Below are 27,806 nucleotides of genomic sequence, written 5' to 3'. Positions count from 1 at the left end.
AACCACTTCTCTTTGAAAGGAATTCTACTGGCACTCTTGATGATCCTTAATAATGGAATTAAAGGTGGTTTGATGTAAACTTGTTTTTACTCTCTTTTCTCTTTGTCTTCGATTGCAGAACCAAACTCTCACCACTTCCTTCTCCAAATTGAGCCCCTCTGCCATCCTCATGATCTCCTGGGATGAAGGCTTGCTTTGTTCTGTAAAATGGCTTTCTAGGGCTTCTTTGGCAGCAATGCTAGGAAGAAGAATACAGTGTTCCATCATATGCTTCAAAGCAATCTCAAGATGCATAGAAATCAAATGCTATTTTGTATACAATATTTTCCACACATCAATAATATTCCAAATAATATTCCAAATTAGAACAACATGGAAACTATATTTAATTTTCACATGTTAAGACTTCTTAAGAGATTCAGCTGGGCAAAACCAGACAGCTCTGGGATACCATTACTTGGAGAATGTCCACTCACACCCATTAATGTTCACCAAAAGACAAAGGTAGAAACACCCATTACAAAGAGTTGAAGGAGGCAGGTCACAAAATAGTGTAGGAGCCCTGGGTGGCTCAATGAGTTAAATCCTTGTGCCAGCAGGACTGCTGACCAAAAGGTCAGCCATTTGAATCTGGGGGGCAGGGTGAGATCCTGTTTGTCAGCTCTAGCTTCTCATTCAGGGACATGAGAGAAGCCTCCCACAGGATGGTAAAACATCCTGGCGTCCCCTGGGCAACATCCTTGCAGATGGTCAATTCTCTCACGACAGAAGCGACATCCAGTTTTTCAAGTCACTCCTGACATGAAAAAAAGCCAAGTAGTGTGTAAAAATAAAGTAACTCTTATCTGAAAGCCATGGAAGAAAATGGAGAATTGTGCAACATATTTTGGTGAAATCCTTCCTTAGGAAAAAGATGGATTGCCTTTTTCTTTGCTGATTGTTCATCTGATAAAGCAAGTGGGTGTATACAAAAGTATTGTGCCAAATAAGGCTTGTTTATGCTAAGTTGTCACATATATAGCCTAACAATGAGTAGCACATGCCACATTCAAGTAGTTGAGCTGCCATTGCTCACTGATCCAGTCCTATATATCTAGAGGAAGGGGTGGAGAACATATAATTCTTCTGATGTGGGGCTGTAGTTCCCATCATTTTTCACTATTGTGTATTCTTGTCTATATTATCCCCACACCAAATAAACTACTGGCTGTCTTCATGACGCACAGCAGCCTCCAGTTAGTATTATAAGGCTTCTCAAATAAAGTGTTCAAATAAAGCAGAAGTAGAAATCATGTGGCCCATTGGATACATACAACTTTTGGCACAGTATATGTACAGATTCCCCCAACCCTTAATACCCACCACATAACTTTTTCAATCACAATATTTTTCTTCTACCCCCCCCCCCACACATTTTTAAAGGAGGAGATACGTTGTTTCAGAAGGTCCCCCAACACCTACTCAGCTATCATATCTCATGAAGAGGAGTGGGATTGCCAAAAAAGGGAGTGTATGCTCTCCTTTGCAATAGTACCCTCCCTCTCTCCTGCACAACTTTTCCACTGGCAGTAGATGTATGTTTTGTAAGGCTGTTTCCACCAGTACAACCCAAAACTTTTTATTCCACACAGAAATATCCTTTTTGATAGATTGGTAAGGCTTTTGACTTGTGGTGTGCAATCAATAGCTGCAAACCCAGCAACATTTTTAATAAAAGATATAATAATAATAATGATAATAATAATAATAATAATAATAATAATATAAAACTTTATTTATGTACCACTCTATCTCCCCTGGGGGACTCAGGGCAGTTTCCATTTAACAAAATACCAAAACATACAGAGCAAGCAAAACATAAGCATAAAATTATCAAAACAACACATATACATTAAAAATCATTCTTACCCTATACTTTTGTGCAATATTGCTGTTCAGGCTAGTATAGTAATCTAATATAAGAATGACAACAGCAAAAAACACCCTGCATCTTCTCTTTCATTAAAGCTAACAATATTTTTAATGGTTTCAATAGGAAAGCAAATAAAGAATAAGCAAATAGCTACTGGATGTTACCTCTATAATTGGTTGGGTGTACCTATTGCTATGCAACAAAAACAAAAAGAGGTCATTTTGCTCCTGTGGCCAAGCACATATAGGAGATATTAAACATACATATCAATATGAATTCACACAAAGAACAGGTCTATCATACTCTTAAATACAAAACACCAAAAGACAAACAGAGTAAAATATATACAGATTCCTTCCTATAGGTGTAATCAATAATTTTGACCACAAGAGGACAGTGTTATACCTTATGCTTGACATACAAGTAGCACCTCCAATTTTGTTTCTGATGAAAATCGCTTGATTTGTCCCGACTTCAGATTTTCTTTTTAGAGAATTTTAGTGGGTATAAGTGGTAGACACCAAATGCCTGCTGTTTTGTTTATTGTCAAGCTGAGTAATCCTAATGTGAGGCACACGCCAGGGGGGAAGGGGGTGTCACATTTTGTTCTGATACTCTACATTTCATAACATTGTAAATAAAAAGTTTGGGATTATAGCAATTCATGTTATTATTTCTGGTGTTCCTGAAAGTAAGAAAGCTTTGGCAATGGACTGCTCAGCTGTATAAAATCCACATTGAACTGGATGATATGGCAGCATGGACTCAGATAACCCAGTTCAAAGCAGATATTGTGGATTATCTGCCTTGATATTCTGGATTATATGGTGGTGTGGAAAGGCCTTATGAAAGTGTTGAGTTCAAGTTCATTGGTGGGATCTAAACAGAGGTTCGTTGGTGGTATTTAAACAGAGGTGAGCAACTTCAGGATATGTTAGCTGTGGATTCCTAAACTGGCAGTGAAGTTCATAGAATCACAGCATCTCAGAGTTGAAAGGGACCTCTTGGGCCATTGAAGTTGACAACCTGACATGGATGAATACTTAACTACAACACTCCATAAATATATTCATCCAACATTTGTTTAAAGACTCCCAAAGAAGGAGAGTTCACACCTTACCAGGCCAATTAGATTAGAAGCAGATGATCAAGACAGTTTTAAACAGTGTATTTTAATACTGAGACAAATGTTTTTAATGCATATGTATACATATGCATATAACATATAAATAATAATAATAATAATAATGACTGGATTGACCCTGAAGGCCGCCAGGAAGCCCTGGCATGGGCTGCTTCATGAGGTCATGAAGAGTCAGAAACGATTGAACGAATGAACAACAACAACAATAATGAATTACTAGGTTCTTGTGGGTTTTTTCGGGCTATAGGGCCATGTTCTAGAGGCATTTCTCCTGACGTTTTGCCTGCATCTATGGCAAGCATTCTCAGAGGTAGTGAGGATGCTTGCCAACAATAATGAATTCTTGTGCTGGCATTGAATGTTTGCCGTATATATGCTGTGCTCTGCCCTGAGTCCCCTTCGGGGTGAGAAGGGTGGTATATAAATGTTTTAAATAAAGAAATAAAGAAATAAATATTCAACTGTCAAACCATTATTAAAGTAAGGAAGCTTTTTGTAATGTTGAGTAAAGCTTCATACTCTTGAATCTTAGAATGTTTGACATTTTTCCTTCTCTGTAGTTCTGTAATTTCTGTTCCCCAGAGAACAGTCAAATTCTTGACCACAGGAGCAAAATGACTTCCTGTTGTTTTTTGTTGCATAACAATTAGGTATACCCAACCAATTATTAAGGTAATATCCTGGCTAGTAGCCATTTGTCTAATCCTCCTTTACAAATATCTAAGTTGGTAACTATCACTACACTTAAAACTAAACCAATATTAGAGGAAGTATATTTAAGAATACAGTGAAAACTTTCAGTTTGCTTGTTGGACAGGTTGCAGCACAGACCAGTCAGTGAAAATATAATTTAGTGCACTTGTGAAGAAATGTTCAACATTCTGCAAAAAGTCTGCTCCAGAATTTAATGGCATCATTTTTACCTAATAGTTGTTCTTCGTTTTCTCTTCCGTTCATTCACTCCCACCTTTTCACTGTATAAAGCTAAAGAATGAAACATTTTGAAAAACATTTTGAAAGTTTTGCCAGAAGACAATGGCATAATGGACACCATCTATAAACTATTGCCGTTTTATTTATCTGCTCTGAAATAAATATACAAGATCAAAAAACGTGATAAATATCTTCAATTAATGGGATCCTTATAAAGCAGCACAATTAACATATGAACGTATAAAAATGCAAACTGAAGAATGTTATGTGAATGTGTGTGTGTATGTACATCCACATGCACACATGATGTATCAAAATGTATATAGATTTTAATGGCTAATAGTAGCTATCGTGATTATTTGAAAGCTCAGTTGATGCATGTATATATTAAAGAATAAATAGTATAATAATAATTTAATCAGAGTTACAAATTCCATCGTAAATTACTATTTCAATTAATAAATTCAAATCCCTGTGCAGCAATGCATTGCTCACATAGTTGCAAACCTTATTTACTCTGTATTGCTGCTTATTTACTCTTATCAGTTTGTTGTTTCTAGGCATTGAATGTTTGCCTTTGTGTTTGTGTATCCTGGAATCCTCCCTGAGTCCCCTCAGGGAGGTAGGGCAGAATACAAATAAATTATTATTATTATTACTACTACTACTACTACTATTGGGATCCTTAAACCTGATAAGGGTACATACATTTTGACGGGATACCCCACAATCTCTCTCCTATTTGTTTGTCTGTCTGTCTGTTGGTTGATCTATCCATCTTCTATCTAGATATAACTATGCAATGTATAGGGTTCCCAGAAGTTATTTTATCAGAATATTATAATCTTGTAAAATTGCATCTGAAGTGTACAGCATCACACTAAAGGTGAGGAAATCCTTAAATCTGCCACACTGAATGCTAACTAAAGTGAGAAAAAATGCTAGCATAGTAGCCATCTCACCAATGTCCCCCTATCCTTTTCATGGTCCAGTTCAAATGCCACCATAACGGGTATCTCAGGAGCACATACACTTCAAGTCTATTATACTTTTGGTTATCATGATGACTGTACATGGTAACCACATAAAAGATTTGTGAGGAGATGTTGCCTGTTACTTAAAACGATGTGGTGCACACAACTTTTACAACTCTCCCTGTGTCTCATGTACTGGCACCTTTGGGACAATGTGTTCTGATTCCATCACCTATGGACTGAGATTATAGTTCTGTGATGATTAATATTTTATGTAGCCGAATTCAGACTTTTGATTAGTCTAACATTAGGTCAGTATAGTCCTATAAGAAAAACCCAAAGGAGGTAACCTAACAGGTCCATAATTCTTGCAAATGCTCAATGCCCCACATTCATTTTTATATCCACATACCATATATACTCAAGTATAAGGTGACCTGAATATAGGCCAAGCAACCTATTTTTACCACAAAAAACTGGGAAATTTATTGACTTGAGTATAAGCATAGAGTGGGAAATACAATGGCTACTGGTAATTTTTTTTTAAAAAAGATACTAATAAAATTACATTAATTGAGGCATGCAGCTTCTCCTCTCCTCCTCTCTCAGCACAGAGACCCAGTTGGATCACCATGCTGAGAGGGAAGAAGAGGAAGGCATGCATCTTCTCCTCTCCTATCAACACAGCAAACCAGCTAGGTTGCTGTGCAAAGAAGCCAGGCCTGGCCCGGCAGGAAGGTGTGTGGCTGATGAGTCATGCACTATCCTCTCCTCCCCTCACAGTGACTCAGCTGGGTTGCTGTGCCAAGAAGACAGGCTATGCTCCTTCCTCTCCTCCTCTCTCGGCCCAGAGATCCAGCTGGGTTGCTGTGTTGAAAAAGGACGAGGTGTGCAACTGGATAAAGCCCTGCAAAGGGCTTCTTTCAGCCCTACCCTTTCCCACCAGAACCCTCACTCAAGTATAAGCCGAGGGGTCTTTTTCAGCATTCAAATATGTTGAAAACCTAGGCTTATACTCGAATATATAAGGTAACTTGAAGTTCTCCCTTAAAAAGAATAATTAATTCTACTATACCTCCCACTTGTTCTGCTTCCTCCAGCCATTTTGTTAGAATTGATTTGAGTTTGCATGCATTCTTGAAACTGAGCTGCAAGTTTTCAAACCGGCAAATAGTTGTCTGACTGAATTCAGAACCATGCACAGCAGCCAGAGCTTCTCCCACATTTGTCTGCGTATAACCTGCACAAGGAAAACAATTAGAGCCTTCTGAAACCAGAAATACTGCAATCTGTCTTTTATGCACATCCCACAATTTGCTACATGCTTCTTTTCCCCTTTACAGCATTTTCATTTCACAGGAGTGACTTCTGGTTGAACTTGGGGTGTGTGGCCAGTGTAAGCAACCCCTAAAACAATGGAGACCAGGGCTCCCAGCTTAGCCATGGAAACCACTGGGTGGCTTTGGGCAAGTCAGATTCTCTCTGTGTCATAGCAAAGCAAAGGCAACCCCTCTCTGAACAAACCTTGCCAAGAAAACACTGTGACAAGTTCACTTTAGGGTTGCCATAGGTTGGAAATGCCTTGAAGGTACACAACAGCAGCAGCAACAACAACATAAAAAGCTGCTATCCTGTGGATTGTTGTAGCTATGTTGAGAACAGCATGGTGGCTGCGGTAAAATGGCCACAGGCACTGTAGGAACATAAGTATGGTTGTGTAAGAAGTCATCAGGAGAGAAAGCTGGCCTGCTCACAAACTGGGGAGCAGCTCTGTGCCTCCACCACAACTGCACATCGCATCAAGCAGTGACCCACATTTTGCTATGCTTACATAAATCACCAAGAATATGCTGGCTAAAAATTATTTCAACTATAAAGCTAAAAAAAGCTTGAAACATATCACCACATCCCCTGCTAAATATACTGAAATTAATAATTTACTTTGCAAAAACATATTCCCATGCTCAACTCATAAATATATACCACTCATAAATATTTATGAGTGGTATTGTTAGATAAGCTATTGTTATGATAGGTAAAGCATGTACTACACTCTATCAAGCTGATATATTGCATCCTATCATGTTATGATATGTCAGCGCAAGAACTGACTGCACTGATTAGTATTAATAATTTATTTAGTGCTTTTGATGACTCTACTAATTATTATTAATAATTTATTTAGCACCATTGATATATTCTCATGCATTCTTGAAAAGTTCAATTTGGGAGGTCCCTGCATAGTACTGTATTACTGAGATGTAATGGAGGCAGCATTATTGTTACCACCCCTTCTAACATCATCACTATATCAGCGGACATGGTGTACTATCTTAATGAAAGCTGATGGTGTTAAATGAACATCTTTAGTTAAGTGAATCACATACCCAGCTTAATTCTTCTCAGTTTGAAATCATTGGCAAACTTTTCAAGTTCCCTGATTTCTGGAGAGTCCATGTCTATTGGTTCTTCAATGACCTTGCTTTTCTTGCGGAATTCTTGCTTGAAATCGGTGGTGGTTGGGTCCTCTCCAAGGATGGAAGGGTGCATGGGAGTAAAGCTGTGGCCTAGAGCACATGAACTGGCACTTAGCGCATGGTCAGGGAATTTATAAAGACATGGAGTGAGGCTACCTGTCAGAAAACAAAACCAATACACACATACACAAACAGATATTCTTCTAGGTAAGAACAGCACCTTCCTTGCAGCAAAATTCCTCAATATTAGAAGAAGATGAAGCATTTAATGTAACACCACACTCATAATTTTGAGTGCACTGCTGTAAGCACCTTGGTTGAATTTTGTTTCATTGAAGGGAGAGACATATATATATAGCTGTACACGCCAAGCGTTGCTATGCCCAACCTTCCCTCCCCTTTTCCTTCCTTCCTTTTTTTCTTCTATTCTCTCCCTCTCTCCCTCCCTCCCTCCCTCCCTCCCTCCCTCCCTCCTTCCTTCCTTCCTTCCTTCCTTCCTTCCTTCCTTCCTTCCTTCCTTCCTTCCTTCCTTCCTCTTCCCTTCCTCCCCCCCCTACCTATTTTTGGACTGTAACTCCCAGCAGTCCTCCTGATCAATCTACCTACCTACCTACCTACCTACCTATCTCTATCTAAGCTATCTATCTTACCTATCAGGATGATTGCTGGGCATTGCAGTCCAGGAATAGGAAATTGGAAATATGCAGGGATTGGTTTGCTCTAAAAAAAAATCCAAGGAGAAGAAAGCTTGCAGCTTGAAAGCAGTGCATTTGGATCACCCTCCTCTCCTAAAGGGCCTGGTCAAGGGGATGCTGGGAGCTGTAGTCTGAAAGGGAGTGTGGATATGCTATTGTATGTTTTGTTTGCCAGGGGAGTTGTTTTTACGCTTTAGCATCTTTTTTGCTTTTTTGTCCTTTAAGTCCATTCTATTGTATTTTTCAATGTTTTTATGAGTGATGGTCACCTGTTGGCCTGTTAGGTGTATTGTGTCCAAATTTCATGTCAATTTCATGGCTATTTGTCCAGTGGTTTTTGAGTTATGTTAATCCCACAAATAAACATTACATTTATATATATGTGTGTGTGTGTATGAGAGAGAGAGAGAGGGAGAGAGAGAGAGAGAGAGAGCAAGTAAAGGAAACTGACTTGCCTTGTAAAGTGCCAACTCCATTCACAACATTTGGATGGGTCATACTGCAGGTCTGCAAGATACGGCTTTGAGAGAGACTTGCTGCCAGCATATCTGGAGCTGCTGGCTTGATACCTATTGTAGAAATAGAGCAGCAAAGACGAGGCTGTAAGAATATCAATTTGTAGATGAAAATACCACCACACCTTCAGTCTGGTGGAACTATTAGATGAGGAATATTTATGAGACACTGGAATACATTTGCACTCTTATCAAATAAATGTGCAGTTATAATTAAAAATAAAACAAGCATGAACGAGGGGAGTCATCTAGTATCACAAAAGCATTCGAATGGGGAAAAAAAATCCTCCACCATGTTTTGTATGGAGCAGCCATTAGTGATAATAATGCTTAGCAATGGTAAAGATGAGGTAATTATTGTAAGAGCAAACAACTTACTGCAAAAACAAACAGAAACACATTCTGCAATCTGGTAATCTCTATTTCAGCAATGACAGTAATCAGAAATAAGAAAATTACATTATATGGTGTTTATTAGTTTGTATCAAACAGCGTTGTGTAATGGTTAGCAGTCTCCCTCTTCCTAATAGGTTCTAGATGTATGTACTACAATGCCTATCACACGTGCCAATATGCAAACAGTTCTGCCAATGGGATTTATTATCTAAAACATCTGGAGGGTGCCAGAATGGAAAAGGCTGAGTGATTTTTACTGTATCAGAAGCACCTTAAGAAACTGCAAGTCGCTTCTGGTGTGAGAGAATTAGCCATCTGCAAGGAAGTTGCCCAGGGGATGCCTGGATGTTTTACCATCCTGTGGGAGGCTTCTCTCATGATCCCACAAGAAAGTTGGAGCTGACAGACAGGAGCTCACCCCATCTCACAGAATTGAACCACTGACCTTCAGGTCAGCAGCTCAGCCAGCACAAGGGTTTAACCCATTGTGCCACCATGGCTCCTAAAATACAGAAAGCCTGGGTAAAACAGTCGGAGTGTTCTTTAGAAATTCTGTTTCACACTTCCATTCAACCATGGAGCCTGTTGGATGACCTGAATGAAGCATGTCTCTCTCTCCCTCTCTCCCTCTCTCCCTCTCTCCCTCTCTCCCTCTCTCTCTCTGTCTTACCACTGCATACAGCTGTTGTGAAGAAAAGTTATGTTTTGATCTCTTGGAGGAAAGATAAGATATAAATACATGAATAGTGCATAACACTTATTTTCTTTCTGCTAACCACAGGAAGATGAAGAGTTTTTAAACTGATCAGTGGAAATTTTATTTAATACATGTTACGGCTTCTGAAATTTCATCTAGTATTGATTGTTTATCTTTCATGTGTGAACTAAAATGAATCATGGACTCCAACTACAGGAAGAAAGATTTCACCTAAATACTTATTTATTTACAATAAGAGCTGTTTGATAGTGAAATATGCTGTCTTAGAGTGTGATTGAGTCACCTTCTCTGCAGCTTTTTAAACAGAGTCTGGATGGCCATCTGTCAGTGTGCTTTGATTGTGTATTCCTGGATTGCAAGAGGTTGGACTGTGGTTGTGGCCTCTTCCAACTCTATGACTATGGTTTTACGTTTCAGGAGACTGAAACACTGAAGTTCTTTGTAGGTAGTTGGACTTTTTCCCTTACATCATACTAAACTGACTTGGATTCAGCAAGATTCTTGGATAAATTGCACCTGGTTATTTGGCAGGAAAAGCAGAATGTTCTGCAGAGGAAACATTATTTTCTGCATAGAAAAAATATTTCTGCATATTAATAATATTTTCTGTGCAGCAAATTCTAAAATATTGTTTTAAACAAAACACTACATGCAAATTTTGTGCAGAATAAGTCATTCAAATTGGCAAAGGTTTTCATGGTCAGAATCACTGGGTTGCTGTGGCCATGTAGGGGCTATGGTGGTGCAGTGGGTTAAACCGCTAAGCTGCAGAACTTGCTGATTGGAAGGTCAGTGGTTTGAATCCACGGACGGGATTAGCTTCCATTGTTAACTTCAGCTTCTGCCAACCTAGCAGCTCAAAAAACATGCAAATGTGTGTAGATCCATAGGTACCCCTTTGGTGGGAAGGTAATGGCGCTCCATGCAATCATGACAGCCACATGACCTAGGAGGTGTCTATGGACAATGCTGGCTCTTCCCCTAGGCAGCAAGCAGCCGGGCTTTGAAGCTGTAAGGCCATTCAATGCTCATCAGGGTGGCCAACTGCAACATTCATACTTGCCTCAAACAGACATAGGCTCTTTTTCCCACCGTGGGCATTCCACAGATATATAAATCTCACTTGCTTGGTTTCCAACAGACCTCTCAACTTCTGAGGATGCCTGCCATAGATGTGGGTGAAACATCAGGCGGTAATGCTTCTGGAACATGGCCATGCAGCCTGGAAAATTCACAGCAACCCTGTGATAGAATTGTTATCATTCCTATTGCTAGTATATGCCTAGCATGATAGTAGGACTATTCTGGGAAATGCCACTGAAAACAACTTTTCTAGGCTCTGCAAAGGGGATCAAGAAAAATGTAACTCTCATTCTGGCATGTTTAAATTTAAGAGCCCAGAATTGGTTTTTGTAACAGATCTTGTCAATTGCCACAGTAAGCTACCACTAAAATTAATTCCCTAATGGGATAACCTTTCATGATTTGTCTTGGCTCAGAACAAATCAATTGCAAGCAATAAAGAAAGCAATTCTTACCTGCCATCACCCCATATGCAGCCTGTTGGTTTCCATAATGACAAGAAGGGACAGAATAATGCAGACCTGCTAGACCATTTCCCCAAATTGTCATGGCAGAGTATGTGCAGGAACATTTAAAAGTTGGGAACAAACACAAAACAAATGAGACTGGTTAGAAAATATATGAGGATTCAAGATGCCACCTTTCCATCAACAGGCACTATAATATGTTTACTGTCTGGAATTTGTCTTGAATTTGCAAACTGCCTATTCAATGTTAAGAATATGAGTCAATTTAATATATACATGAGGAAAAGAAGTCATCCATTTTCAGATTTGAGCTCAATTCAGATTTACTGTGCTAGGACAAAGCTGTAACAAATAAATTGGGTGAAAGCCCAGAAAATATGGGCTACGTCTGAACTGGACAGATGCTGGGGCCATCAACATAGCACTTTGCCACATGTTGAACTATGAATGGATCAATTCATCCCACATATTCAATGCCAGTTTAGTCCAGGGAACTGGCTCTCCTCTTTGCTTCTATGATCATGGACATCATCTGTAGCTATTTTCACTTTATTGTATAGCATGTCATTTAACATTTGTTTCCCTCCACATCAAATATGTAACATAGTGTAGGTCTGTGTAGCAGAGCAAACACTAGCATTATTAGATTGGGAGGTGCGTGTCCCATATTGGTGTGTTGGAGTTGAAACCATTTGAAGTTTTGAGGCACTATAAAATAAAAAAGTTTTATTTGGCACAGGTTTTTACAGCATTCAGTTCACAAGCTGCCATCCATTCGCTACATAAAACTGGTTAGACTATATTCTTTTTTGTCAGTTACTATAACTGCTTTTGTCTGCCTCTCGTTTGGACTTATTGGCTTGAACTTGAACTGTTGGCTAACTCTCTGTTGGGATTTTGGTTCAAGCTTTTTGACATTTATATTACAAGGCTGTGGTACACTAATCATATAGTTACAGTGCTGGCTGTATTGGGCTTACTAATGAGTAATGGTGGACAGTTGAGAGTGTGTTTTGTACTATAGGTTGGGCATTGCTTATTCAGAATTCAAAAATCCAAAATACTCCAAAATTCAAACTTGTCCACATTTTATTTTTTTGTCATGTCAGGAGCATCGCTTCTGTTGTGAGAGAATTGGCCGTCTGCAAGGATGCTGGACTGATCTTGAAGGAGCTGGGGGTGGTAACGGCCGACAGGGAGCTCTGGCGTGGGCTGGTCCATGAGGTCACGAAGAGTCGGAGACAACTGAACGAATGAACAACAACAACGATGCTGCCCAGGGGACGCCTGGATGATTTGATGTTTCTATCACCCTTGTGGGAGGCTTCTCTCATGTCCCCGCATGAGGAGCTGGAGCTGATAGAGGGAGCTCATCCGCCTCTCCCGGATTCGAACCTGTGACCTGTCGGTCTTCAGTTCTGCCGGCACAGGGGGTTTAACCCACTGCACCACCAGGGGCTCCACTTGTCCACATGAGTGGCTGAGACACTGTTACTTTTGCTTTCTGATGGTTCAATATACACAAACTTGCTTCATGCATAAAATTATTTACAATATGGTATTCAGGCTATGGGTATAATAAGGTGTATATGAAACATAAATAAATTTAATTTTTGGACTTGGTTCCCATCTCCTAAATTTCTCATTATGGACCTCATCTGACTAGAGAATGAATCCACTTTAAATCCAGTGGCTGCCTCCTGCAGAATTCTTGTGTTTGTAGTTTAGGGAGGAGCCTTTAACAGCCTCACTACACTACAACCCCCAGAATTCTGCAGGAGGCAGAAACCAGATTTAAAGTGGATTCATTTTCTAATGTGATGAAGTAAGAGTTGGCAATAGCAACCTTCTACAAGCCTGCTATACTAGTTATTTGTTATATATATATATATATAATTTGGACTGCTTACTGTATTGTATATGTGTGTATTGGTATGCAGTTTTACCATAACTCTATGTTGTGGGAGGGGCTGCAGACCATGTGATGCAGATCTGAGACTATTCAGAACTGAGACTCCATTTTAGAATTCAGACGACATTAGATTCTCAGATGCCATGAGGCACAATTAGACTCTCAGACTGTACAGACTCCATTAAACTCAGAGATGCTTTAGACTTTGGACTGTTGATTCTAAGAAATATGCCCTGTGTTATATTTGTAATTGAATTGATAAGCAATGTACCTGCATGCTGAATACATAAAGTTTGTAAGTAAACCAAGTATGTTACTTTTAAAGAAGACTACTTTGTTTTGTCTCTTGAGAGCATGATTTAAACCAAGATGTTTTAAGGCAGAGTAGATTTTTGGGGGCAACTGAAATAACATTTCTGAAACGCTGCTGTATTTTTATGCACTGGCATATCTCTGTTCCTAACAGATCAGTCTAACAACTGAAGCATTTGCCTTGCATGAATATTAGTTAATATTTACCACTAAAGAGAAGATTCACTTAAGCAAGTTTTTAGCTCTTCTCTGAAGTCATGTCTTTCCAAAAAGGTTATGTGTTCAAAAAGTTATGAATGCCTTTTCCCAAAAGGTTATGACTCTAACAGGTCCTGCTTTTTAACAAAATGTAAATGCAGAAATTCCAATTTTTTTTAAAAAAGTTAGTGATTGTTTGTCACGTCTATACTCCAGAGTGGACAAGAATCAGCTCCGTGGTGTTTACATGATGTGAGGGACAGCCATTAATGCAGTTGTGTCCCATACTAGGCAAACTCGGGGAATGCATTTGTGTGTGAACAATGGGGGCGAGTCTGATTCAGAAGTAGCTCTGTTCACACACGTCAGTGCTGTTATCCTGCTTTCTCCATGCTTTGCAGGAGAGAGCAATGGAAATCACCCTCCTTCTTTCCCCAGCTCCTTTCCGAGCCACACAGATATCATTGCTTACATTGGTAAAAGCACCAAACTTCTCTAGAGCACTGTGGCCACTGTTACAGTGACAAAAAATAACATGACTGAGGGTGACTGTCCAATGGAGAAGATCTGGGATCAACTTCACCGGACAGTGAGGATTCCCCCCTCCCCCCAACTGCTGATGTGGTACAGAAGCAGAATGGTATAAAAACAAAGATAGAATCCAGGTCTGGTTCAAAGCAGCAATACTTCAGTTCAGCCTTGTTGCCTGTGTAGCTGTGCCCTGAAATACTTTCTTAGTGTTAATGATAATTTTAAAAACATTGAATGTTTTTATTTGTGGACAACCTTGAGAGACTTTTTGGTCTAACGTGTGGTTGAGGAATTCTCTACTAGTAAGCAAAGAATATTATGTGTACCAATGTGAATATAGAGGTGAGTAGAACTGGCTTCAGTCTACTGGCTTGTGTACAGCATCCCTGCTTTCAAGATATGGTTTGACCAGAAAATGTTGTATGTAACCTGCATGTTCATACGTGCATCCTATATACAACAAACATAATACAAACAGTGTACTGAAGTATACTATACACACATTGGCTCTCGTATCTTTGGGGAGTTTCTGCCAGTCAGTGTTGATAATATAGTAGATGGTTTGACCAGTGTAAGGAAACTTTCTATGTTCCTCTTATATGCACATGACAGAAATACACATCAATATTTATCAGATCACAAGGAAAAAAAGAAACATCAATTGCTTTTATTAAAACCAACCTGCCAATAGAATATACTCATATATATTTTTACTTTTACTAGGGAAAACTTTTTCATTTCCATTTGTTTCTGTCAATAATCAGAAGAATCTCTCCTTTGATCCTTATATTTTTCTTTTTTTCTTCTATGTATTACTTTTGAAATCTGTAACTTTATAATACTTACAGAAAGGAGAAGAAAATAAATTATAGTGTGCGAAAGCATTTTTGATTTTCTTTCAGTCACGGATCGTTGCTTTAAAAAAAGAAATTATATTTCTGGAAGGTTTCTTTTTCACATTAAATTAAAATCTCAGAACAATGCTCAGCTTCCTTCTTCACCTCTTTTGAATTCATAAATGGGTTTTCTGCTGTGTGACTGCAAAGGTTTTGAGTTAATGATCTTTGAAGTCGATGAGCATAGTATAATATACTCTCAGGGTCATTCACTGTAATACCTGTCATGGTATTTCTCTAAAATTAAAACCTAAAACTCCCAGAATTATACAAAATCTTTAAGGAAACTGAAACAGAGCCTCCTGTTAAATTGCCTATAAGGAAAAGTATGAGTTTCTAGACACAGTGACCTTTGTGCATCAGTAGTGTCGCTGATTTGGGAAAAATAGGAGAGCTGTGGAAGTGACTCATAATAAAACTCTCGACCAATGAGATCTCTTGGGTCAGATCTCTCAATTTATTACCTACCTAGTCTTTCCTATAAATCGTATTATTAAAATATGATTGGCAGGAAATACTAGGTAGTGGAAATAAAATGCTTCATCCCCAAAGATCATAAGGGATTGAATCAATGTTTTTGTAAATCTCATTGATTTTATGGTTCTTATCTAGTTGGGAGTAGCAAATGAATTTAAATTGATGTGAGTAGAGACTGGAAATGTTAGGTTGGGCTACAATTCTACAGAGTCTCACCACAACCAACAAAATGGTCTTGGCTGCAGGTTTCTGTGTGTGGAAGACGGCTGTTTTTGTGTCTTTTCTTATTTGTTAGAGATTGCCTTTTTATTTGAATTGCAGCTATGGTTGATACTTATGAATTGCGCTTGATGGCATCACCACGGGTGCCCTTTGTGGCATCATTGTTACAACATCACCCCCATGATTTCCTTAGGTCTTTGAAAAAATCTAAAGACTTAGGGGTAATCCTAACCTGGCAATCTCAGGATAAAAGTAGAACAGAGCTGCAAACACTAGACTGTTGTTGCCATCTCCCCACCCATCCCTTTGTACTGACATCCCTTTGGGTGGTGAGTCAGCAGGTTATAAATTTTAAATATAAATGATATAAAATTCCTCCCTTCTATAATATTGCATGAAAGTTTCTGAAAGACTGCTGTATGATCAAATGACACCCCTACTGAAACATCTTGACATGATGAGATGTTTCAGTAAGAGGTGTTATTTGATTTAAAACATGTCATAGAAAAATTGCATGGGCACTTTCAAATTTACCTTCAGGTAGGACTGAGAAAAGAAGGGTTTTTATTATTACAGATAAGAAGGAGGAAATGATAGGATTAGAGCATGTTTTCCAGTCATCTTTAGAGGTGTTTATTTGGTCTGTTAGTCCAAGTCTTTTAGAAAATCATATTAATGATTTCCCTCAGATATACTTTAGGGAAAAATGTATAAAGGAATGAACATGACAGAATTCTAAGTGTCAGAAGTACATACTGAGTATTCCCTTATTTAAAACACTGGAGACTATAAGTGTTCTGGATTTCAGATGATGATGATTGCATTTAGGAACCATGATATCTTGGAGATGGAACTCATGTCTAAACATGAAATTCATTTGTGCATCCTATAAACAGCCCAAGGTAATATACAACACTTTAAATAATTGTATGCATAAAATAAAATTTGTCCACTGAACCACTAGAAAGGAAAAATGTCACTATCTCAGCCACCCTTGTTAACACTTTTGGAGCATGTTGGATTTCACATTTTCAGAGAAGGGATATGCAACCTGTATAATCATAAACATTTTGTTAGTTGGCATTACATCAAGCACTCATTTCAAGCAAAGCTATCAATTTCTATTTACCAATTCTGTTTTTAGCCATAAGATACAGAATCACATAATTCATTGAAATCTTGACTCACAATATATCGTGCATGTGTGTATGCACATATGCACATATATGTGAATTAAAGTTATCATGTCTGTTTTGTGGAAACAATATAAGCCAGATATAGAAACCATATCACTCAAAATTAATCATTATCATTAGGATGCATCCCTGCCTTAATTTGAATAGAACTTTAAATTGCTGTACTATACTACAATAGTTTACAGAGATACTACTCTAGAATTAATTATTTTTGTTTGAATTTTTAAAGATCTAATCCAATTGATTACCTACAGTCATGTTTATGTACTCACAGATTTACCACAGGGAAAGAAAGGTTCTTAGCATTCGAAGTGTTCCATATGTTGAGTGATACACCTTGGATTAGAGTGAGGTTGAATGAGGAGTATATAAAATATGATTATTAGAGTATGCTCACAGTATTTTGACAAATAGCTAAATTTTGTTTCTTGAAAATTGTCGTTTCTAAGCTAGACAGTATTTCTAGATACTTCTAAACCACATCAAATGAACGAGCTGCAATTAAGTTAATATTATCTCCTGTTTTCTGCAAGTTGAATTCATTTCCCTCCATTTAAAAAACAGAGACACAGATGAAGTCACATTTTCATTTGTGGGAAGGAGATTTCATGCTGCTTGAAATAAAGTGATACTTTTGATCATCTCTTAATTAAATGAAAATACAAGCTATCATATTAGGAAATGTTATTGAAATCAAGAGGATATCTGATTAAGTTGATTTAAGGCTGGCTCACAGATAGATGTGCAACCTGAATGTCTACCAGTGATTGAAATCTTTGCTTTACACTATGCAAAAACACACTTCAAATTTCCATTAAATTTGTTGGTTTTTAGTATGTATAAAATAAGCCACCGAGCTGGTAGTAAGGTAAAATATCTGCAAATTGAACTATTAAATTCAATTATTTCAAAATGGCGCCATAGAATAAAATTGATTTGGTGATGCTTTTGATATTGGTTATTCAGATTACCGACCAGGCAAATGTCAAATTCATGTGGCCAACTCTATGATTCTATAATCAAATACATTAAGCTAATTAAATGCATTTACAAAGCTGACACGCTGGCTGTTAACTTGCTTTTTCTCTCTAAATTCTTTTTATTAAGTCACAGTTCAAGTAGCTCCCTTTAAATCTCCTGCCATTTCCATTTGTACTGAAAATGAAACAAATGCAGAGTCAATACCATGGAAGATTGATAACACTGAAAATCACAATATTGTTATACATATTTTAAAAAGGTACCTGTAGATACCACATTAGTGGCATGGTTGGAGACAGGTATGCACTCTGCCGCGCTATGATGCATGATCAGAGGCAGAGTGGGAGATGAGTCCGAATTCAAAGGGATGAAGGTCTCAGCTGAAGGAAAGACTTGGCAACTCATTCCCACCAAGAGAATGAGCAAGAGGGAAGAAAGAGAGATGCCTTGCCTTGCTTTTCTCCTGACTAACCTATGTAGTTCACAGCAGTTCAAAGTCGGTTGCCAGCTCCTTCACTTGCATATATACATAACGTGGGCTGAGGTGTACAGGGAGGTCGTGTGCAGGTATTTATACCACAAGGATATCCTTTTATCCATTTTAATGTGTTTTGCCCAGCCATGTTGCTTGATCGCTTTGGAACCTCCTTCCTTCCCGCCTGAACATAACAGACACCCAATTAATGAGTAGGAAACCAGAGACCCAATTTTGCAGGGTTTTTTTCAAGCAGGCTTTTGTGAAGGAACAATATTGGATAAGGCTATTGGAGGCAGTTCTTTTATCCCAATTTCTGCTCATATGATCACTATAGAAAGCCCTCAGTGTTGCTCATCTGTAGGAACACCTGTTCATGCCCCCGCCCTCATTCCCACTAGTCTTTTTTTATTTTCTTCCAAGGTAGCTAACTCAAAGCTTAAAGTCTCCAGAAAGATCTGCTCAGGAAAAGAAGACCCCTTAAAACTATACAAATATGATTCAATTTTAATATGTTGGCCATATTAATAGATTCATAAATACATGTTATTGGGCAAAGATGAATATACTGCTTGGCAAGTGGCTATTTAGAATAACAAGTCTACAAAAAAACAAAGGAGATTTTAAATCCCTAAGGGAACTACAGTTCGTCAACAGTTCCCTTGAAGTAACAATTTTAAAGACTTTATGTTTTAACTGTATGGTTTTAAAATCTATTTTCTGCTGTTATTAAAAAAGATTTATCTGGAAGAAACACATCTATTTTGCAATATGGACAAATTCAGATACTGTTGTATACCGTAATACTCTTTTGAAGTTTTTGAAGACAATGTTTTCTCCCACAAAGCATTTTAAGTATCCTGTGGTAAGCAACAGATGCTGAGTTGAAATATTTCTTATATTTGACCTAATAGGAAGTGATCCCACCTTTTCTGAGTTATACATAGACTCAAACTGCTGGCAATCATTGTGCATTCTATTGCTCTTTGGACTTGCTGAGTTCAATTGAACTCCAGATACTGAGAATCTGAGTTAGCACCCCCACCCCAAAGACAACCTATTATTAGCTACAAACCAACTTCACAGTGCTTCCAAATGTTTTAAAAAGTTCGGGGTTGTTTTTTTTGTTTGTTTTTTAAAAGAAATGGATTCATGATAAAAAAAATATGAGAGAAATTACTTATCATGTTATATAAACAGTGATCACATGCCTTTCTACTATTTGGAAGGCAAAGCAGCATTTTTAATAATAATAATTAATAATAATAAATTTATATTCCACCCTATCTTTCTGAGGGAACTCAGGGAGGATTCCAGTATACATAAACACAAAGCCAAACATTCAAAGACTAGAAACAACAAAATGCAGATAAGGGTAAAGGCTTCCCCTTCCGACTCCGGGAGGTGGCGCTCATCTCCATTTCTAAGCCAAAGAGCCTGCATTGTCCGTAGACATCACCTACTATTATTTTCATCAAATTGAACATTATAATCATGTTGATGCAATCTAATCTTGCAGACTAAGACTGGTTAAGTGAAGAAAATTTAGAAAGGTAAAATAATTTCTAAAAATTTGGAAGCCATTCCATTTTGGGGAAGAAGAAAACAGACAATTTCAGAAAAATGGGGAAATGCTATGTTTCCATACTTCACCAACTGGCAGTCATTTTGTTACTTTGGGAATATTAAAAACATTGTGTATAACATTGTTTGGCATAAAACTATGATGTATGGAATATTTAAAGCACCAAGATTAATTTAAAGCAGCCAGATTAATAACTGGGGTGAATTAAATAGTGCAATGAAATACAGTAAGATGGTACAACTGAACATAGGAATTGGCATAAAGGATTATGATTACGGATTCTGATTTGTTTACTGAGGCGCACGTCTATGATAATGATTGTTTTTGACTTGATATGTTGTATAGTGTATTTTTAATTGCCTTTTTGATGTTGTTGTGTTGATCTTTACTATGTAAACCTCCTTGAGTCGCCATCTCGGCTGAGAAAGGCGGTATAGAAGTAAAGCAAATAAATAAATAAATAAATTACAGGGAAAGGTCAACTCCCCTGTTTAAGGAGCTTCACTGGCTGCCGTTTGTCTTCTGGTCCCAATTCAAGGTGCAGGTTATCACCTACAAAGCCCTAAACAGTTTGGGACCTGCCTACCTTTGTGGCCGGATCTCTCTCTATGAACCAGCCCAAGTTCTTAGATCCTTGGGGGAGGCTCTCCTTTCGCCCTTGCCATTATCACAGGCTCATCTTGTAAGCACAAGGGAGAGAGCCTTCTCCTCTGTGGCCCGCCGACTTTGGAACTCATTACCAGGTGAGATTATGAAGGCCCCCACCTTAGCAATTTTCAAGAGGGATCTCAAAACCTGGTTTTTCCGATGCGCTTTTGGAGAGTAGAAATACTATGTATGAATGGACTCGTCCTCTTTGTAGATCTGTACATTCACTGACACAGAAAAGAACACAACATCCCTTGAGGTGCTCTATGTAACCAACCACTATACTTACACTAAATTACAACTGTGCCAATTTGCACAAACGAAGGAGAAAATACCCTAATCTAAAACAGTTTAGACTATGGTCTCCTTTACACTACAATTATAGCTTTATGATACCTTTTAACTGCATCCATTCCAACAAATGGAGTCCTAGAATTTGCAGGCTAGAGGGAGAGAGTTGGAATTCTCAGCCAAGAAGCTGTAGTGCAGGGACTATTATGGTATATGCATGTATATGACTAAGTTTCTGTAACAATCATCTCCTCTGTGTGCATGTGTAGGTGTGTTAAGGGAAAAACACCTGGGTAATTGAAGTAATCAAGGTTAACAAGCTCAAACCACTCCCTGAATAGGGTATAACTTGGGGAGCGTTTTGTAATGGATTTTGGGACTTACTGAAACACTTGCTTCAGAACTTACACGAGTAAGTTCCAGGCTGAGAGCCTATTATGCTTGCGTCCTTGCACCATTTGAAGGAAGAAGAAATCTACAAAGAAGATGAATGAATTTAATGCTAAGTACTTTATGTGAATTTATTTCTGCAGATGGACTGAGCTATTTCAAAGCTGGATATTTTGTGTTTTTGAAGCTGCTTATTTGACTCTGTTACTTAAGAGTAAATTTTGATTTTCCCATTGACTTGGCTCATATTTACTCATTATGGATGAACAAAGGGCTGGGAAGTCTGGACAGGACTGCATGCATGCTAGGTTTGCTTTTGTATAACTGCAACAGTGGCTCCCAACCTGTGATTCGTGGACCACCAGTGGTCCCCAATAATGAAAATATGGTCAGTGGCCACACCATTACTACACTGCTGCCTTGAAAACATGCAGCAATGAGAGCGACTGGTCTTGCGAAACCCTCTTATAGTGTTGAGGCAACAAGGATGTCAGGAGGGGAGAGGCTGACTACCCATGAAAGATTACTACTACAATATCAGCTCTAGATTATTAAATATGGTTTTCTGTGGGCGATCAGATGGCTACTACTGGATGGCACATGTTCTGAATCAGAAACTACAGTTGATGTTGTCTATCCAATGCAATTTTCTGAATCAGCACCCCAAACAACCACACCATATCTAAAGTTCACCAAAAACTGATTTGTCGTAATCCTTTTGGTTCTGATGTTGGTGAGTGGTCCCTGGTCAAGTGGTCCCTGGTCAAAAAAAAGTTGAGAACCATTGCTCTAATGCCTCAACCTGGAAGGGCAGCTGTGAAGGAACTAGATAAGATCCTGTTGTATAAAGATATATCTTTAAATACTAATGTTAGGATTGGACGAGCCACCATATTTCCCCTTTCTTTGAATGGTTGTGAAAGTTTTACATTGAAGAAAGCGTGCAGGAATAGAATTAAGGAATTTGAAATGTGATGTTAGAGAACAGTTCTACAGATATTATGGATTGCTAAAGAGACAAATACATTGGTCCTGGAGCAAATCAAGTCTGAACTCTCCCTGGAAGCCAAGATAACTAAACTTAGAGTGTTACACTTTGGCCACATTATGAGAAAATATGGCGCACTAGAAAAGACAATAATACTCGGATCAACCCATTCAAGGAAGTCTGAGTCTGCAAGATCCAAGCAGGATTGTTGATGATAGATTGACTTGGAGCTCTCTCATTCATGGGTCACCATAGCTGGAAGTCCACTTGGTGGCAGTTAGCAACACACAAACAGTAATGGGTAAATTGACAAAGAAAAGTAAACTAGATCAGTAACTTCTAATTGCTTATTTAAAAGAACTCTGGGGGAAGTCAACAGTGCTAGGTTTTAAATAATATAGAGAAATTAAGGATGTAAAAGTTCATAATCTGCAAAATTGAGAAGAAGAAGTATGAAAAGCACAACATGAGTGCAACTATAGAACATCAAATATTGAAAGATCTTCTGATATAGAGGTAATATTATTGTGACAAGTGGCTAATATTATCCTTCTACACCCAACATATATCCAGTTCTAGCATTATATATGAGAGAGAGAGAAAAGCAAAATCTATCTACTTTTTCTGTTTCACTCATAATTTTATACTCCTTTATTTATATTTTTCCCAGTGTTGAACACCCACAAACACTGTGCCCTTTCCTCATACTGGTGTTTCTACATCTCCTTGATACATTTTGGTTGCTCTTTTCTAGCTCTACTACATCTTTTTCCTTTTTGAATTTGGCTGAATTGACACTGTATTCCAAACGTGGTCACACCATGGAAAACTGATAAAGAAAAAGGATTAAGAGATTTTATGAGAATACACTTTCCCATGGACTACATACAATGTAGATAGCTTTTTAAGAACGTATAGACTCCTATTAGCTCCTGTTGCCAAGCTCTGGTTCATTGGGTTTGGACTAAAACCAGGTTTAATTGCATTACAGTTGACAATAGTCTTAAGGCCCAGTTGAGGGGGGGAAAGGGCTTACCTGATGAGGGATAAAAAAAATAAGATAATTTGTTTTCCCAGGACACCTGCCCTAACACCAGCTTGCTGAAAAACAACCTCTGAATGTATATCACAGATGTATATAATGTGATCAAGAGAAGGATGCTCCCACGGTTCTCAGAACACAACTGATCAAACAATTATATATATGAAGTTACTCTAAATTCTACAAGATTGGACTCTGTATGTACTCATATAAAATATCTACAAAAATATTATCTGTAACATGGAAAACAACATGTCAAATCAGCTAAATGTGTTATCACATTTATTTTGAAAGATCACCTCAGCTTCTAAATGTACTTGACTGTACATATCAATTGTATAATTGTACACATTCCCTAGAAAAGTTTGCCTGTTTATGCTGTTTTCTGTGATTATTATGTATGCAGTGTCCAGAGTGAACCAGGCACTTATAAGTCCATTAGAAATTAGTATCATCTAAGTAAGGCATTGATGAATTTATTCCTATTGATTCCAAGGGCACATATGTATTGTGTCCTTTTCTTCCACTGCTCATGATAAATATAAAGGCTGTACAATTAACAATGTTGAAAGTATGATGAAGTTCACATTGAATTGCATTTGCTGTTCCAGCACTTTAAAAGGCATTCTTTGGAGGTAATGTACAGTACTAATATGATATTACCTCATCTTGCCTATGTTAGTGTTAATAATGTTTATAATTTGGCTGAAAATTCACATTAGTTACTATTATGTACAAAATATTATAAGTCATAATGGTCAAAATACATGGTTGCTTTTGTTGGATGCTTTGTTTTGCTATTTTCATTTCTTTGTAGCACATTCTCATTTTATTTGTGTTATAAAATATTTATATTCTGCCATGTATCTATCCAAGTATGTCAGAGCGGAGTATAAAAAATCATTTCAGAGCAATTGAACTGTTTAGAACCTTTCAGTAAATGTGCAATCAGATTTGTCTGATTAAATCCCAGATTGCAAACTTCTACAAACACCAAATGTGATGGTAAGTACTTGAAAATCCTAAAAAAAATCCCAAAGCAATATACATGCATTTATATTATACTATCCTAATTCACAGTACACAAATCTTCCTTTGGGCCAGTTCAGAAACTGATGTTAATATGAAATGCAATGCATTTCTTACTTCTACATATTATGTATAGTTAAGGATCTTTATAGGGTGTTAGTCTAGCATGTTAGCAAACAAGGTACTCATATTAATGTTTGCATTAGTATAAGGGGTATTTTTTAAGTAAGGTCTGTTTTGTTGTAGACACTAGTAGTTCACGCGCATACCGCAACGAGCGCATGCCTCGGGAACAACTGTGCTCAGTTTCTGCTCTGTAGCAAAGCTGTACGGTTCTGTTCTGTGCTTTAAAAATGTTTAAGACTCTCAACTCACACGCCGCATGTGAGGTTCGCTCAGTGATATGGTTTTTGTCAGCAAGGAACCTGCCTGCTGCAGAAATTCATCGACAGATTTGTGAAGTGTACGGTGATACTGTTATGAGTGAAAGCAAAGTGCGTAAGTGGGTACGACAATTCAAAGATGCCGTGACAACGTCTGTGATGAGGACCGCTCCGGTCGCCATTCTTTGATTACAGACGATTTGGTGGCTTCAGTTGAAGCGAGGATTCGTGAGAACAGGCGCTTCACAATAACAGGTCTCTCAAACGAATTCCCTGACGTGTTGAGATCAGTGCTTTACAACACTGTTTCTGAACACCTAAAGTTTAGGAAACTGTGCTCCCGTTGGGTCCCAAAACTCCTAACAAAGGACCACAAAAACCAAAGATTTGAGTGTGTGATCAAATCAAATCGTCTGTAATCAAAGAAGGGCGACCGGAGTGGTCCTCATCATGGATGTTGTCACGGCATCTTTGAATTGTCGTACCCACTTACGCACTTTGCTTTCACTCATAACAGTATCACCGTACACTTCACAAATCTGACGATGAATTTATATTATACAGTAGAGCTCTGTGTACAAGCCCCCAAATGAAGAGTTTTGTTTCTCCTCCCCTGAGAACTTTGATAGGCACCAAAGGGCAGTAGTAATAGGTGACTTTAACAGCCATAGCCATGTATGGGGCTATACTCAATAGGATAAAAATGGAGAGGATGTCCTCTGCTGGTCTGAACTGCACAAGCTATCACTCATTCATGATAGTAAGCTCCCACCATCCTATAACAGTGGGAGATGGCAACGAGGATATAACCCAGACCTCTTATTTGTGAGCGACAAGATTGTACAGCAATGCACTAAATCAGTGGGACCACCAATTCCAAACACACAGCAATAGTATGCCAACTGTTTCCAACTATAAGGCCCCAGGAAGTTCGATTTAAATGAAGATTCAACTTTAGAAAGGCAGATTGGACTAAATTCTCAGACATGTTAGATAACATGATCATATCGGTCATGCCAATCCCTGAGGAATATGAGGACTTCATCAAAATAGTGAAAACCTGCTCACAGGCCTCTATACCGAGAGGCTGCAGCACCAACTATCTTCAAGTATTTTCTCCTGAAACAGCTGCCTTGTTGGAAAAGTATTACAGGCTCCATAATGAAGACCCATTTAGTGAGCAAAACCTTCAGGCGCTCAGAGCATTGTGTCCTCCATCTCTGAAGCCAAGAAAGAACAGTAGATAAAGCTGATAACACAAGTCAACATGGGCAGGAGCAGCCAGAAGGCATGAAGGCTGCTAAGACGATTGAGCAATGACTCCTCACAAACTAATACCCATGCCAACATAAAGGCAAATCAGATAGCACACCAACTCTTGAAGAATGGGAAACCCAACCTTGCCACCAAAGTAAGAATGAAACCAATAACCAGACAACCAGATATTGAGAACAACAACCTTCATGAACCTTTTACTTCTAATGAATTCGACATGACTCTCAATAAATGTAAAAATGGCAAAGCAGCTGGCCTGGATGATATACAGATGGAAGAAATCAAGAACTTTGGTCCAAAAGCAAGGCGCTAGCTGCTGGAGCTGATGAACAACTGCACTGCATCCTGTCAGATCCCCAAAATCTGGAGGAAAGCAAGAGTCATAGCCATCTTGAAACCAGGCAAAGATCGTAATGACCCAAAAAGCTATAGACCAATCTCCCTGTTGTGTCACCTCTACAAAGTTCTGGAGAGACTTATTTTGCATAGAATTATGGAAAAAATAGACCCATGTCTGATTCCTCAGCAAGCTGGCTTCAAGAAAGGCAAAAGCTGCACATCGCAAGTGCTAAACCTGACTCAGCACATAGAAGATGGCTTTGAAAGGCAGCAGATCACAGGAGCTGTCTTCATAGACCTGTCAGCAGCTTATGATACTGTCAACCACGGCCTCTTCCTGAGAAAAATGTATAATATCACAAAGGACTACCACTTCACCCACCTCATAGGAAACCTGCTACAAAACAGGAGCTTTTTTGTTGAGTTCCAGGGCCAGAGAAGCAAATGGCGGAAACAGAAGAACAGTCTGCCCCAGGGAGCGTGCTTGCTCCATCCATGTTCAACATTTACACAAATGACCAGCCACTGCCAGAAGGGACAGAGAGTTTCATCTATGCAGATGATCGTGCCATTAACGCTCAAGCAGCGAGCTTTGAGATGGTTGAAAGAAGCTCTCCAAAGCTCTAGGGTGCTCTTACTGCGTATTACAGGGAAAACCACCTGATCCCTAATCCATCTAAAACACAGACATGTGCTTTTCATCTCAAGAACGGACAAGCATCCCGAGCTCTGAGGATTACCTGGGAAGGAATCCCACTGGAGCATTGCAGCACACTCTACTGTTATAATCTCTATATTGTTTTCTTCAGTGTTGTGGGCACTGCTGACTTGGAGGGAGGCATGAGAGAAGCCTCCTCGCAGGATTGCAAGACATCCGGGCATCCCCTGGGCAATGTTTTCATAGACAGCTGATTCTCTCACTCCAGAAGTGACCAGATGCAACTTGCAGCATGCAAACAAGCAAGCAAAACAACCAACGGACCTTTTCAGGACCAACCATTACAATAATCTCTATCAACATTGAAGGCATGTCAACTGTCAAAGAACAACGGCTCTATAAACTGTGCCAAGATAAGAAATGTGATGTGCTGTGTGTTCAAGAAACACACTGGGATGAACAACAGAAATGACCAAAAGTTCCAGGAATGGTCTTAGTAGCGGAAAGACCACATGCTCAGTATGGAAGCGCTGTCTTTGTAAAACCAGAAGAGAAATAAATTGCCTCCATATTTATAATGATCAGTGGTCAAATAATGCTTTCTCTTTCCAGAAACAGTTGGAAGTAGAGATCATGATAGTTTTGGAAAAAGAATAAAAATAAA

At 38.5% G+C, this 27,806-nt stretch overlaps 1 protein-coding gene across 2 annotated transcripts; it reads right to left on the bottom strand.

Moving 5' to 3' along the window:
- Window positions 1-23: 23 nt before the first annotated feature.
- POU1F1 (POU class 1 homeobox 1) lies at window positions 24-18,444 on the bottom strand. 2 transcript variants are annotated; one of them, XM_060766919.1, is made up of 7 exons: window positions 18,303-18,444; window positions 18,134-18,136; window positions 11,303-11,371; window positions 7,351-7,596; window positions 6,039-6,203; window positions 3,980-4,040; window positions 24-238 (listed from the first exon to the last, which is right to left on the bottom strand). In XM_060766919.1, the coding sequence occupies exons 1-7, from the start codon at window positions 18,442-18,444 to the stop codon at window positions 25-27; spliced, it is 900 nt and encodes a 299-aa protein (XP_060622902.1). In that variant the 3' UTR covers window position 24. The 2 variants fall into 2 exon arrangements, with proteins under 2 accessions (XP_060622902.1, XP_060622901.1); XM_060766918.1 differs by lacking the exon at window positions 18,134-18,136 and having other exon boundaries at window positions 11,303-11,452.
- Window positions 18,445-27,806: the final 9,362 nt, after the last annotated feature.

The sequence above is a fragment of the Anolis sagrei genome, chromosome 3 (assembly GCF_037176765.1).
Source record: "Anolis sagrei isolate rAnoSag1 chromosome 3, rAnoSag1.mat, whole genome shotgun sequence".
NCBI lineage: Eukaryota > Metazoa > Chordata > Lepidosauria > Squamata > Dactyloidae > Anolis > Anolis sagrei.
The sequence above is the reverse complement of the archived record's forward strand: the minus strand, read 5'-3'. Positions and strand labels throughout refer to the sequence as shown.